The following is an 11,621-nucleotide window of genomic DNA, read 5'->3' on the forward strand; positions in this document are numbered from 1 at the left end:
CTGCAAATACAGTTATCAGTTGTGAGATAGAGAGAGAGATAGAGAGGGGGAGGGAGGGAGGGGGGAGGGAGAGACGGCTGGCCTTAGGAGCTGTGGGGCCCAGTTGGAAGCAGTTCACGTGAGGCTCCAGCATCATAGCCAAATCTGTAGAATACTAAAGATATAAATAAAATGTATTATAGACTTTTTATCTGTATGGTAGAATGGGATAGAAAGCAATCAAAATAAGCACTTTACAGCGTATGTGAGTTAATGGGCCAATTGAATCTAAGTACGTTTTGATTTAAGGGTGCAGCTGCGAGCACTTGCGCGGGAATGGGCTTTCCCTGCCCCCGCCTCATGCAGCCAGGCACAGGCTCTCTGCCCTATTGCACAGCCTGGGCCTTGCTGAAGCTCAGCTAAGATCTAGGTCTGGTCAGGAAGGGACCTGGGACCTTCAGGTACTCTGAGCTTCGTGACTGAAGACAGATGGGATGTCAGGTAATGACTGAATACGCCTTCCGCACCTGAGCAGAACACGCTTTGGGAACACGCTAATGCAGAATGGTCATTGTCACAGGAAAAGTAAAAACTAGTTCACAGCAAAAGTAGAGGCCTGTGCCTGAGGCCATGTTACATGTGTGAAACCATGCAAGTTAGATGCAGCCGTGAGAAAGCTGTTAACTAAGAGCAATCCACAGGAGCCAGCTTCTAGGGAGGACGTGGGAGCAGCTGGCCCTCGTCTCTGAGAGATGGCTGTTCCCCGAGTGGCTTGATTGGCCAAGGACACCTTGACTGGGAATCTGTTCCAGCTGCAGGTTTCAGGATGGGCAGGGGTGACCCATCACAAGTGAGTAGCTTGAGTGCATGTCTGCCTCTGGAAAGTTCGGCTGGTTCTGATTTCTGATTGGCTGCTGAGGTCAAGCCAGTATAAGGAACATCCTTTGCCTTAGTTCCTCTCTGGACTGTGGGGCCTGGGCTTTGACCGCTCCATTCCACGCTGGAAGGACCCTGATCACGGCAGGGCTGACTCATGGACTGAGATTTCTTCATGTAAGACTTCGGTTAATGATAGTTGGATATTAGGAGTTAGTTTTTATTATTTTAATTGTTGGTGTGTATTGTATGCTCTTTCTAAATTCCTGTTATTCCGCATCCGGCCCCTGGGCCTTATGTTTGACACCCCTGGGCTGATGGGTTCTGATCTGTCTGTGACAGATCAGATCTTGGGGTGGTGGTGGACAGGTTGATGAAAGTGTCAACCCAGTGTGTGGCGGCAGTGAAGAAGGCCAATTCTATGCTTGGGATCATTAGAAAAGGTATTGAGAACAAAACAGCTACTATTATAATGCTGTTGTACAAATCAATGGTAAGGCCACACCTGGAGTACTGGGTCCAGTTCTGGTTGCCGCACCTCAAAAAGGATATACGAGTGGAAATGGAAAAGGTGCAAAAGAGAGCAACCAAAATGATTACTGGGCTGGGGCACCTTTCTTATGAGGAAAGGCTTATCTAGGAGGAGAGCTTTCTGCAGGCGTGGAGTCATCTTTGTCAGGCATCTTTAAGGCTGAAATGTTTTGGCCTTAAAGTGTTCAGTGTGGTTATCCTTGGGGAAGGCAATGCTTTCCTTTCCTGAGTGACCATTGTAGCAGAGAGGGAGGGGCTATTTTCTTTGGGATTGTAGAAACCACTAACCTTTGAATGTGGATTCCTCAGCTGAGATCCATACTTGGCTATTCCTGTGTTCTTTCAATAAATGTTTTTGTTGAATGTACTTCTGGGGTGGTGTCAATATCTGCACCTGCTTCCTTCGCTATCTAACAGGACCCACTAAATTCACTGGTGAAAATGTGGTTTTCATGACATGGTGACTAATAAAAAGCAGACGGACCCCTGAAGTGTCTTCTAGCATCACCTACCTTTGGCCCGTGCAAAGATCTCCACAAGCTCCTGGGCCACCTCTTTGATTTGGTGCTCCAGGCCTTTCTTCCCCAGTCCCAGCCGCCGCATGGTCACTTGTGCAAACCGTCTCTGCTGCTTCCAAGTGTGACCGTTTGAAAGTATAATTCCTGTGGTCAGGAGAATCAATGAGAAGTTATTGTTTGCAAAAAAGGCTGCAAGCCTAGCAGAGGCCAAGTTTGTGCTGCTCATGCTTATGACTCCAGAGAATCCTATTTTAGGGAACACAACAAGGATGTCCTTTATCACCATTGTTGTTTATACTCGCCCTGGAAGTTTTGAGACATCAGACAAGATGAAAGAATACAGGGTGCAAGGATTAAGAATGAACATTTTAAAGTAAGAGCATTTCGGGATGGTTTTAATTTTGGTTTTAATTATGGTTTTAATTATAAAAAAACCACTAAAAGACAACCAATTGTTGGTGTTTAAGTTGAGGGAATTTGGTTTATTTGCAGGTTTTAAGAGAAATAAACAAAAAAAACTAAAATCTTATCAAAGAACATGAATCAACAAGAACAAGTAAAGTTGATGAACAAGACTGGGTTTAAGGTAGAAAAAACGTTAAATATCTGGGTGCTATCCTAACAAGTATGAATTATATGTTATTTCAAAACAATTATGGCAAAGTTTGGAATGAGATAAAAAGAGATTGTGTGAGATGGGAAAGACTGAAGTTGTCTCTTTTAGGAAGGATTTCTGTAATTTAGGGTGCAATCCTAAATCCTGTCTCTGCAGAGGCGGAGGACCTTATTGTTTGATTCGCCCCCGTAGACTGATGGATCCGAATGGTTTCCTGAGGGCTCTGGGGGATTTTCCTGCTGCTAAGGCCAATGACTCATCTGAGGCTCTGGTTGATCTCTGGAACACAGTGATGGCCAGGGCTGTGGATGAGATTGCTCCTGATCGGCGCCTCCCAGCCAGCAGAGTCAAAGTGGCTCCTTGGTTTACCGAGGACAGGGGTCGGCAACCTTAAACACTCAAAGAGCCATTTGGACCCGTTTTCCAGAGGAAAAAAACCTCAGGAGCCACAAAACCCTTTTGACATCTAAAATGAAGATAACACTGCATATATAGCTTTTTTTTACCTTTATGCTCTTATAGGTCCCATTTTTATAATGTAGCCCCCTCTTGTAGCTTTTAGTTAGTTTTGTCATACATTCTTGTCCTGTGTTTTCAGATGCCTGGTCCTCTATGGTGTTTTGCCTGATTCCAAGGCCATTCTCTGCCTGGAGAATTATGCCCACTTTAAGCAAATTAGCTCCCCTTCTTTCTCCCAACAAATGACCCTGGTTCTGCCCTGTAGTCCTGCTGGACCCCACCTCCAGGGTAGCTCGCCTGTTCAACCTGCAGAGGTCCTCTCTCCTGCCAGCAGCCTCCCACCACTACAGCAGCCCCTTGGTCCTCAGCAGGTCTAGGGCACAGCAGCCACACACCAAACTCCAGTGTCTCCAGCAGTCCATTAGTCACAAAGTCAGTCAGAGTATCCAGGGCAGAGTCCAAAGTCAATAAGCCAAGTCACAGTCCAAGATCTGATTCCAAAGTAAGTCAGTCAAATCAGTCAGAGTATCCAAGTCAAAGTCAATAAGCCCAGTCAGTCAGTCTCCAACCTGCACTCCTTCTACAACCCACACCCCCTTCCTCAGGTGTCCTGAGGGCCCTATTGCCTTCAAGTGGCTGCAGCTGTGCAGCACACTCTGCTGGATGTCCAGGCCTTACCCTTAAAGGGGCCACTGCTGACACTACATCTACCTCAACAGATCTTCCAGGATTCCAATACATATGGCAGTTATGACATCTGCTTATCTTACATGGATACTAAAGAACTCCCCCCACCTTCCAGAGGCACCCTGCTGGAAGGAAAAAAGGACACAGACTCCAGAGGTGGGGAAGAGAAGAAGGGGGGGGGCAGCCACAGGCCAGCTTCTGCCCTGCCTGCCTGCCTGCCCTCCCTCACTCAGGTTGCAACCCTCTCCACACTGTCCTGGGAGTAAGCCCCATTGGCTACAATGGGACTTCTGAGCAGACAAGTTGGTTGGAGTTCTCAGGTTGCAGTCCTCTCCACACCTTCCTGGGAGGAGGCCTCACTGACTACAGCGGGGCTTACTTGTGAGTAGACCTGCACAGGAGGAGGCTGAGGCTACAGCCCTCCACACCTTCCTGGGAGTAGCCCAGGGACTACATTGGGGCTTACTCTTGAACAGACCTGCGCGGGCTCCCACTCACCCGTCCTTGCGCTTGGCCTTGAGCAGGCTTCAAGGTTGCCATCCCAGGCACCCTTTCCTGGGAGTAAGCTTCATCTGCTGTAATGGGGCTTACTACTTAGTAGACACACAGGATGTCTCTGCTGTGGAGGAAAAGCCTCCCCTTGCACTGAGTGGGGACCTGCTCAAGGAAAGGCGGGCTGCAAGGGCTTGCAATGGCTGAGGAGGAGGGCAGCTCAGGATTGGCTGGTGATCAGCCAGTGAAGGGCCCTGAGCCACTCCAACAGAAAAAGCCAGAAGCCTGCTGGATGCTGATTGGCTGAGCCTGCTGGAGAGTTGGGGAAAGGAAAAAAAGGGACCTTAAGCCTGCAGAGCGGGCAAAATTGAAAAGGGAAACCAATTCGGGGCAGGTGGGGGTGAAGGGAGAGGAGGGCAGTGAGCTTAGGGGGCGGAGGGAAGCAGCCTGCCCTCCCAACACAGGTGCCTCCTGTTAACCCCTTTGCCACTTTCACTCGGAGGAGCCGCAGCAGACAGCTGAAAGAGCCGCATGCAGCTCTAGAGCCGCAGTTTGCCGACCCCTGACCGAGGAGCTTTGAATGATGAAGCAGTAGGGTAGGCATCTTGAGCAATGGTGGAGGAAGACTCTTGACAGATCCGACCGGACACAGGCTAAGGCCCACTACAGGGCCTACTCTGTGGCGATAATTGCAGCGAAGCACTTTTCTTCTCTGCCACTATCGCAGTTGCACTGGCTGCCCATTCATTTCCGGGCTGAATTCAAGGTGCTGGTTATGACCTTTAAAGCCCTAAATGGCTTGGGACCAGCGTATTTGAGAGACCGCCTTATTTCGTATAATCTGGTCCGTTCTCTTAGGTCATCAGAAGGGGCCCTGTTGGTTGTGCTGTCATTGAGAGTGGTGAAGGGAATGGCAGCCAGAAACAGGGCCTTTTCGGTGGTGGCACCTACACTATGGAATTCCCTCTCCATTTAATTGAGAGCAGCTTCCTCATTATTAGCGTTCCGGTTGGGGCCTGAAGACTTTTTTATTCAGGTAAGCCTTCGAGGCACTATAAGGGCTGTTTTTATAAATTTGTCTTTTACTGCATGCTTTCAATCTGCTGCTATGTATTTTATCCATGTATTTTATCTTGTTTTAATTGTTTTTTGACCTTGGATGCCCTTCGGGGAGAAAGGCGGAATATAAATCGAATGAATGAATGAATAAATAAATAAATAAATCATAACGCCTTATGTTGGTGCTTTCCAGCACAGACATAAAGGAATGAAGCTTCGAGGTAAGGGAACAAACATTCCCTTACTGTGAGGAGGCCTCGTGAGTGTCACCCAACTGCAGGATGCAGCACATGTCCCATTGGCACCACTATGCCAGTGCTGGAAAGCACTGGCATAAGGGGTTAGGATTGTGCCCTAAGATGAATATATTACTGAAAATGTTGTTTCTCTTCCAGACTATACCAGATTTACTCTCGGATAAACCATTTAAAGAATGGCAGAAAGATATGACAAAATTTATACGGCAAGGGAAAAAACCAAGAATAAAATTTAAGATTTTGCAGGCTGCAAAAGAAAGAGGAGGTCTAGGCCTGCCAAACTTGAAAATTTATTATGCATCATGTTGTTTTTGTGTGGATGAAATAATGGTTGTTATTGTAAAATAGAAAACTGCTGAATTTAGAAGGACATGATTTAAGATTTGGTTTGCATGTATACTTATGGTTTGTCAAAGTGAAAGCACATTTTGAATTTAAGAATAAGGACATAAGAAGAGCCACACTGGAGCAGGCCAAAGGCCCATCTAGTCCAGCTTCCTGTATCTCATAGTGTCCCACCAAATGCCCCAGAGAGCATACAAGACAACAGACACAACCTGCATCCCAGTGCACTCCCCTGCATCTTGCAATCAGAGGCAGCCTACCTCTAAAACCAAGAGCTTGCACATACCTACTATGACTTGTAACCCGTAATGAACTTCTCCAGAAATCTGTCCAATCCCCTCTTAAAGGCACCCAGGCAAGATGCCATAACTACTTCCTGTGGCAAAGAGTTCCACAGACTAATTGCACGCTGGGTAAAGAAATATTTTCTTCTGTCTGTCCTAACTCTCCCAACAGTCAACTTTTGTGGATGTCCCTGGTTCTGGTTCTGAAGTGGAGGTGGAGCTTCACCACATCTAGAGCGTTCGTGCAGGGCTTGGCACCCTACATGAATGCTCTTCCCTGAATCAAGTAGCCCCATTGCAGAGCTATTTCCCTTACGCAGGAGAAGGGGACAAAAGTTGCCTTGGCCTGACGTGCCGCCTGCGGCTGCTGTGGCTGTCCTGAATGCAGTGGCATTTTCGGTGCTGCTGCAGCCGTGTGCCGCAGGAGCGCAGGATTGGGTTGCCCAGGAGTTGTGGATCTGAAGACTAGATTTTAAGGGATACAGAAATTATTCCAGAATAACCATTTGAAAAGGGCTATTGGAGTTGTATATATATGGGTGTGTATATATATACGGGTGGAAATGTAGATTATTAAGATTTAAAGCTGTAAGTAATTAGAGTATTTGACTTTGCTCATGCTACATTGTCAGAGGTTTTCTTTATCTGCACTTTTAAACTACTTTTAATATTTGTTTTTCTTTTCATTTTACTGTGTGTTTTTTCTTTCTTTTTCTTACAATAAAGTTAGGCATTAAAAAAATGTTTCCTACTTTAGCAGAACCTCAGAACTGAAAAAGGCGCCTTGTCCGAATGGGACTCATAATAAAGAAGAACAATAACAGCCCCACAAGGAAGGCACCAGGAAGCAGCTGTGGGGAAAATGCTCTGCTGAGATAGAGGGACAGTTGCTTTCTCCCAACTCAGGATAACAGAACCAACACTTACAGCCCAATCCTATCCACACTTTCCTGGGAGTAAGCCCCATTGATGGGACTTGTTTCTGAGTAGACATGCATAGGATTGGGCTCTTAGGCTGCAATCCTAACCATGCCCACACGTGAATAAGCGCATTGACTATAGTGGGACTTACTTCTGAGTAGACATGCTTGGGATTGGGCTATTAAGAGGTGTTTTTTTGCCCAGTTAGCAGAGTACGTGTGTGTAATGTTCTGCTACATTTAGGGCTTCCCTGCTGTGTCTTACAGGCTGCCTACTGTTTGGTTGACTTTTAAAATGCAGTTTATCCAATTATACATTAATTAAACCATCTTATGGAATCTGGTTGTTTCATGTCTGATTTTCCCCTTAATCACAGGGATTGAGACCAATGATCCCTTTATAAAAACCACACACACAAAAACCGGATCAGAAATTATGGTTGAAGGACAATGAAACACTAAAGCCCTGTAAACCATCTCTTACTTGTGCCAGAAATGTAGCCTCTCAGTCCACTGGCATGTTCCACCAATGGAAGAGAGAGGATGCCGGCGGAAGTGCTCTTCCACCAGTGAGCACAAGGCCAGGAGCATGATGTCTGGTGGCCACATATAAGGGCTGGCAGATAGGTCACTGTTCACCAACTTTGGTGTGGAAGAAATGTGGTGAGGAGTGGGGGAGGGGCAGGAATGGGAAGGGGGCGGGGCAGATGCACTGGTTACCACTGGTATTCACATGTGCTGCTATCCTATGCTCCTTCATTCTCTCCCTTCCCTCCCCCCTTCTCACCTCAGTTCTGCACTGGTGTAGAACCAGCTGGTGCAGAACTGAAGAGACCTTCTGGGGAAGGGATCATACATTCCCTGATCCTGAGGACACCTCTGTCACTGCCCCCACCTTAAGATGCAGTACATGTTCCACTGGTGCAGCTGCATCAGTGAAGGGGGTTTCAGCAGGAGTGGGCTGCATTTATATGCCACCTTTCTGCCTTGGCATTCAGGAAGATTTACTATTTAAAAATATTAAAGCAACAAGAAAAAGTTACAAAAACGACACAGAAAGTTCTCAGGGCAGTGGTGGTCCCTACAGGAGGTGATGGAATTGGCTCCCCTGACTTGGAATGTCTTCTTCTTTTTCTTCACTCATGGCAAACAAATCTTAAACAGTCCCTGAGAAGGTGGGGGACGGGCTGCCTAATTAGAAACAAGCTGGTGAGCAAGACTCCTTTGTGTAAACTTTGGGCAATGTCCAGGATTCACCAGTTGGAAGAATCTCCAACAGACTGAAAAACTCCATGATTTCTTCCATGTTTGTGTGTGTGCGTGTGTTTGTGGAGGTTCCTGTGTGAATTCCCTGGAGAGAAGACTGACTCTTACCCCTTTCTTTTGTCATCACTTTCAGGAAAGGGGTCATTGGGCGATCAGCGAAGGCTTCAGATTGGTTGATCAGCCCTTCTTTCACTGCCTGGAAACCAAAAAGGACCACTGCGGGCATATACCCAATCCATATCGTGAAAATGTTTCCATACTGCTTTGCTAGCTGCATTTGGACCAAAGTAGAGAAGAAAGATTCACATTCAAACAAGCAAGATGATTTCAAGAACTTCATCCCTCCTACAGTGCTCTTCAGCAGGGCCTCTGAGAGGAATTTTATCAGGGGGTACGAAGTTTCTTTTGGGCCCCTTAAAAAGGGGGAGGGGGTGAAACAGAGTGGGGGGTAGGAATGGGGGTGGGCGGAATGGGGGCAAAACAGGCAGAGGGCAAGTGATAACAGTAGGAATAGTCTTTGGAGCTAGGTCTACCAGTCTTCCCAATGCAGAGCTCAGGTCTACCTGCCCACCCGGCTTTGGCAGCTAGATATAGTAATACAGAAAACCAAACACACTCCTAAGGCTCTCTAAAATCTTTCAGATATAGAAAATCATTGCAAGAGATGAGTATCATTGTATTTAGGCTCACATTATAATGGAAAGTGTCCTGTGGACACCAAAACAGACTTCTGCAGCAGCTGCAGTCCCGCAGCTGTGTCCCTGAGCTCCTATACACTCCTTCATGGTAAGCAGATCCACTAGCGAAAGAGCTACTGTAGCAGGTCAGTTTCCTCCCAGATGCCACACTGCTAAGGAACGTATGCATTCCTGGGCCTGGTGTGTTTGGTTTGTAGTTGCTACCATGTACCCACAAAAATGCCCCTAGCATCCCATGTGGGCCGTGAGTCTGGGTGAGATTAGAACATGGAAGATCCCAGGAAATTTCTGGGCTCCTTCCTTTGGCTCCTGGGCCCCCTTTCTGACACTGGGCCTGGGTCCAAATTTTCCCCCTTTACCCCCCTCTCCTAGGCCCTGCTCTTCAGTCATCCTCAACTGAGACATACCTTAGTAAAAGAATCAGGAGAAAGCTTGATCCCAATCCGCAACACATTTCCAATGAGGGGAAGTCGGAGAGGGCCAGGAGGGTACAGTCTGGATCCCCTGAGTTGTTTGAGGAAGTGCAGAATCAGGCATGGAATTAGAATGATCAGAAACACCAATTTCCTCCAGATTGCCATGGCTCCTCTCTCTCTCTCTCTCTCTCTCTCTCTGCCTTCTTGTATCTCTCCTATGCACAGCTGGGTGGACTGAATGCTTATAGCAAAGTATTAATAAGTCTTATCTGACACCATATCCAAGTGTTCTAGGAATGAGATCATTCTACCATGTAATTATATATTTATAATTACATATATATGTATATATGTCAGACATGGGGATGATACTGGTATGTGATATGTGTTAATAGTTCAGTATGTTAATAACTAGTTTGTGATATGTGTTAATAATTGAGACGGCTGTTACCAAAAGAGCCTGTTTAGGGGAATGAGTACACCTGGTCTATTGGAACACTGGGTCCTTAAGACTAGATGCAAACCAGCACTCTGCAGAAATTCCTTTTTCTTAAAGAAGAGATTGAGAGAAACATTCCAATAAATGATTACACCTTTATTAAAAGGGACACAAAATAGATATCCAAAAGACTCAGTTAAGGATTATTATAGTGCCCTAACCAGAGTGTCCTATAGGGGTGAGTGCAGGGTTGTGTGAGTGTATTTGGTGCATCCTAGGAAATCAGAAAGAGGGGAATGGTAGGGAAGGATTTCAGGGATCCCTGCTTTGCCAACCCCAACTGCTAGCTAAAGATGGGGAGAGAAGGGAACGGGGGGGGGTGTGAGGGAAGAGAAAGAGTTCAAAGCGCATGACATAGCTACCTCTCTGGGTGTCTGGTCTATGAGTGGCAGTTTCTGTGAGCAGCGTGTGTTGTACATATCGTATAAATGTCAGATACTCTTTTACTTTAAAACTTAGTAGGCTATGACGCTGCTCAGTGTTGTCTAGAAGCAAGTACTTTCTTCAGTTGGTTCAACAGATCTGTAGTTATTTCTCTGTGTCCACTCAGTGTTGGCAAATTCTAACTCACCACGTGTTAGACTTACACAAAACTATTAAGTCATTGAGGGTGCAATCCTATCCACCTTTCCAGCGCTGATGCAGTTGTGCCAATGGGGTGTGCGCTGCATCCTGGGGCAGTGGGCAGTCACAGAGGCTTCCTCAAGGCTGCATTGCGACTGGTTCGGTGCTGGAAAGTTGGAAGGTGTTGGGCCCTGAGTGAAACAAGATGGTCGATGCTCTGAAACCGCAGATACCATCCTGTAATATCTCTGATGCTGTGATAGAGTTCTTTGATGTCACAGGCCTAAAAAGTAAACCAGTCATTGCCAGTCATTGCCGGATGCACCACCACTTCTGGCACTGAGGCCCTACGCCAATTGGCGCTGGCCTTCTGCTGGTGCTGGATGTCTTCGGCCAGTGGAAAAGTGCCTTACGGCACTTTTATGACAACCACCAACAGAAGTGGGGCTGGAGCTCGGGTGGTGCACCGGTTAGGATCAGGTCCTGAGATTGCAAAGGGGCCAGACATACAACCAACCGATGAGACAGAACAAGTAAGGAAAAGGAGGACCACCAGTTTGAGTTTGTAGCCCCAGAAGAAGCACTGGAAGATCCAAGGTAGAAATTCAGGTAGAAAAGTAGAAGGGTTTCTACTATTCTGTTTAAGCTACTATGCTCTCTGTTGAAGAGAGATTCTAAGCGCTCCAAGACACTTCCCTATTTGGCTTCCTATTCTACATACACAGCATCAACCAAAAATCTCCTGAAGATGTACTTCAGGCTTGCTAGAATTTGGAAAAATTGCTGATGCGCACTGGAGATGCACAATGGCCTCTGGCCTGATCCAGTGGGCCTGTTCTTGTGTTCTTATGAGAGAAAGATATTGATGCTGAGAATCTGTGCTGTGAACCTATAGCAACAAACACTTCCAGAGTCGATGCCGCCACAAAGAGAACTTTCCATACTACGCAAATACTCCTACATAATGTGCCAAGTGTTTCTGCTGCTCTGAGGGCCCTTGTCACACTTGCAGTGTCAGTGGCAAGGGGTGAACGCAGTTCCTCAAAGCTCAAACGTGGCCTCTGTGTCAGTGGAAGCCTCAGCACTTGACCTGAAGGAACAAGGAATGTTTTGTGCAGCTGGGCCAAAAGCAGCCACAGCAGTGCAACGGCAGCC

General features: G+C 46.8%; 1 protein-coding gene across 1 annotated transcript in view; it reads right to left on the reverse strand.

Annotated features, from left to right (window-relative positions):
• LOC136645333 (cytochrome P450 2J5-like) overlaps positions 1 to 9,568 on the reverse strand; it is a 30,810-nt gene extending 21,242 nt beyond the window's left edge. The window contains exons 1-3 of the mRNA XM_066621564.1: positions 9,395 to 9,568; positions 8,398 to 8,560; positions 1,899 to 2,048 (exon numbers count right to left, since the gene is read on the reverse strand). Coding sequence (XP_066477661.1) covers positions 1,899 to 2,048; positions 8,398 to 8,560; positions 9,395 to 9,568 — 487 coding nt within the window. The remainder of the gene's footprint in view (positions 1 to 1,898; positions 2,049 to 8,397; positions 8,561 to 9,394) is intronic.
• Positions 9,569 to 11,621: the final 2,053 nt, after the last annotated feature.

This window comes from Tiliqua scincoides, chromosome 3, assembly GCF_035046505.1.
Source record: "Tiliqua scincoides isolate rTilSci1 chromosome 3, rTilSci1.hap2, whole genome shotgun sequence".
Lineage (NCBI taxonomy): Eukaryota > Metazoa > Chordata > Lepidosauria > Squamata > Scincidae > Tiliqua > Tiliqua scincoides.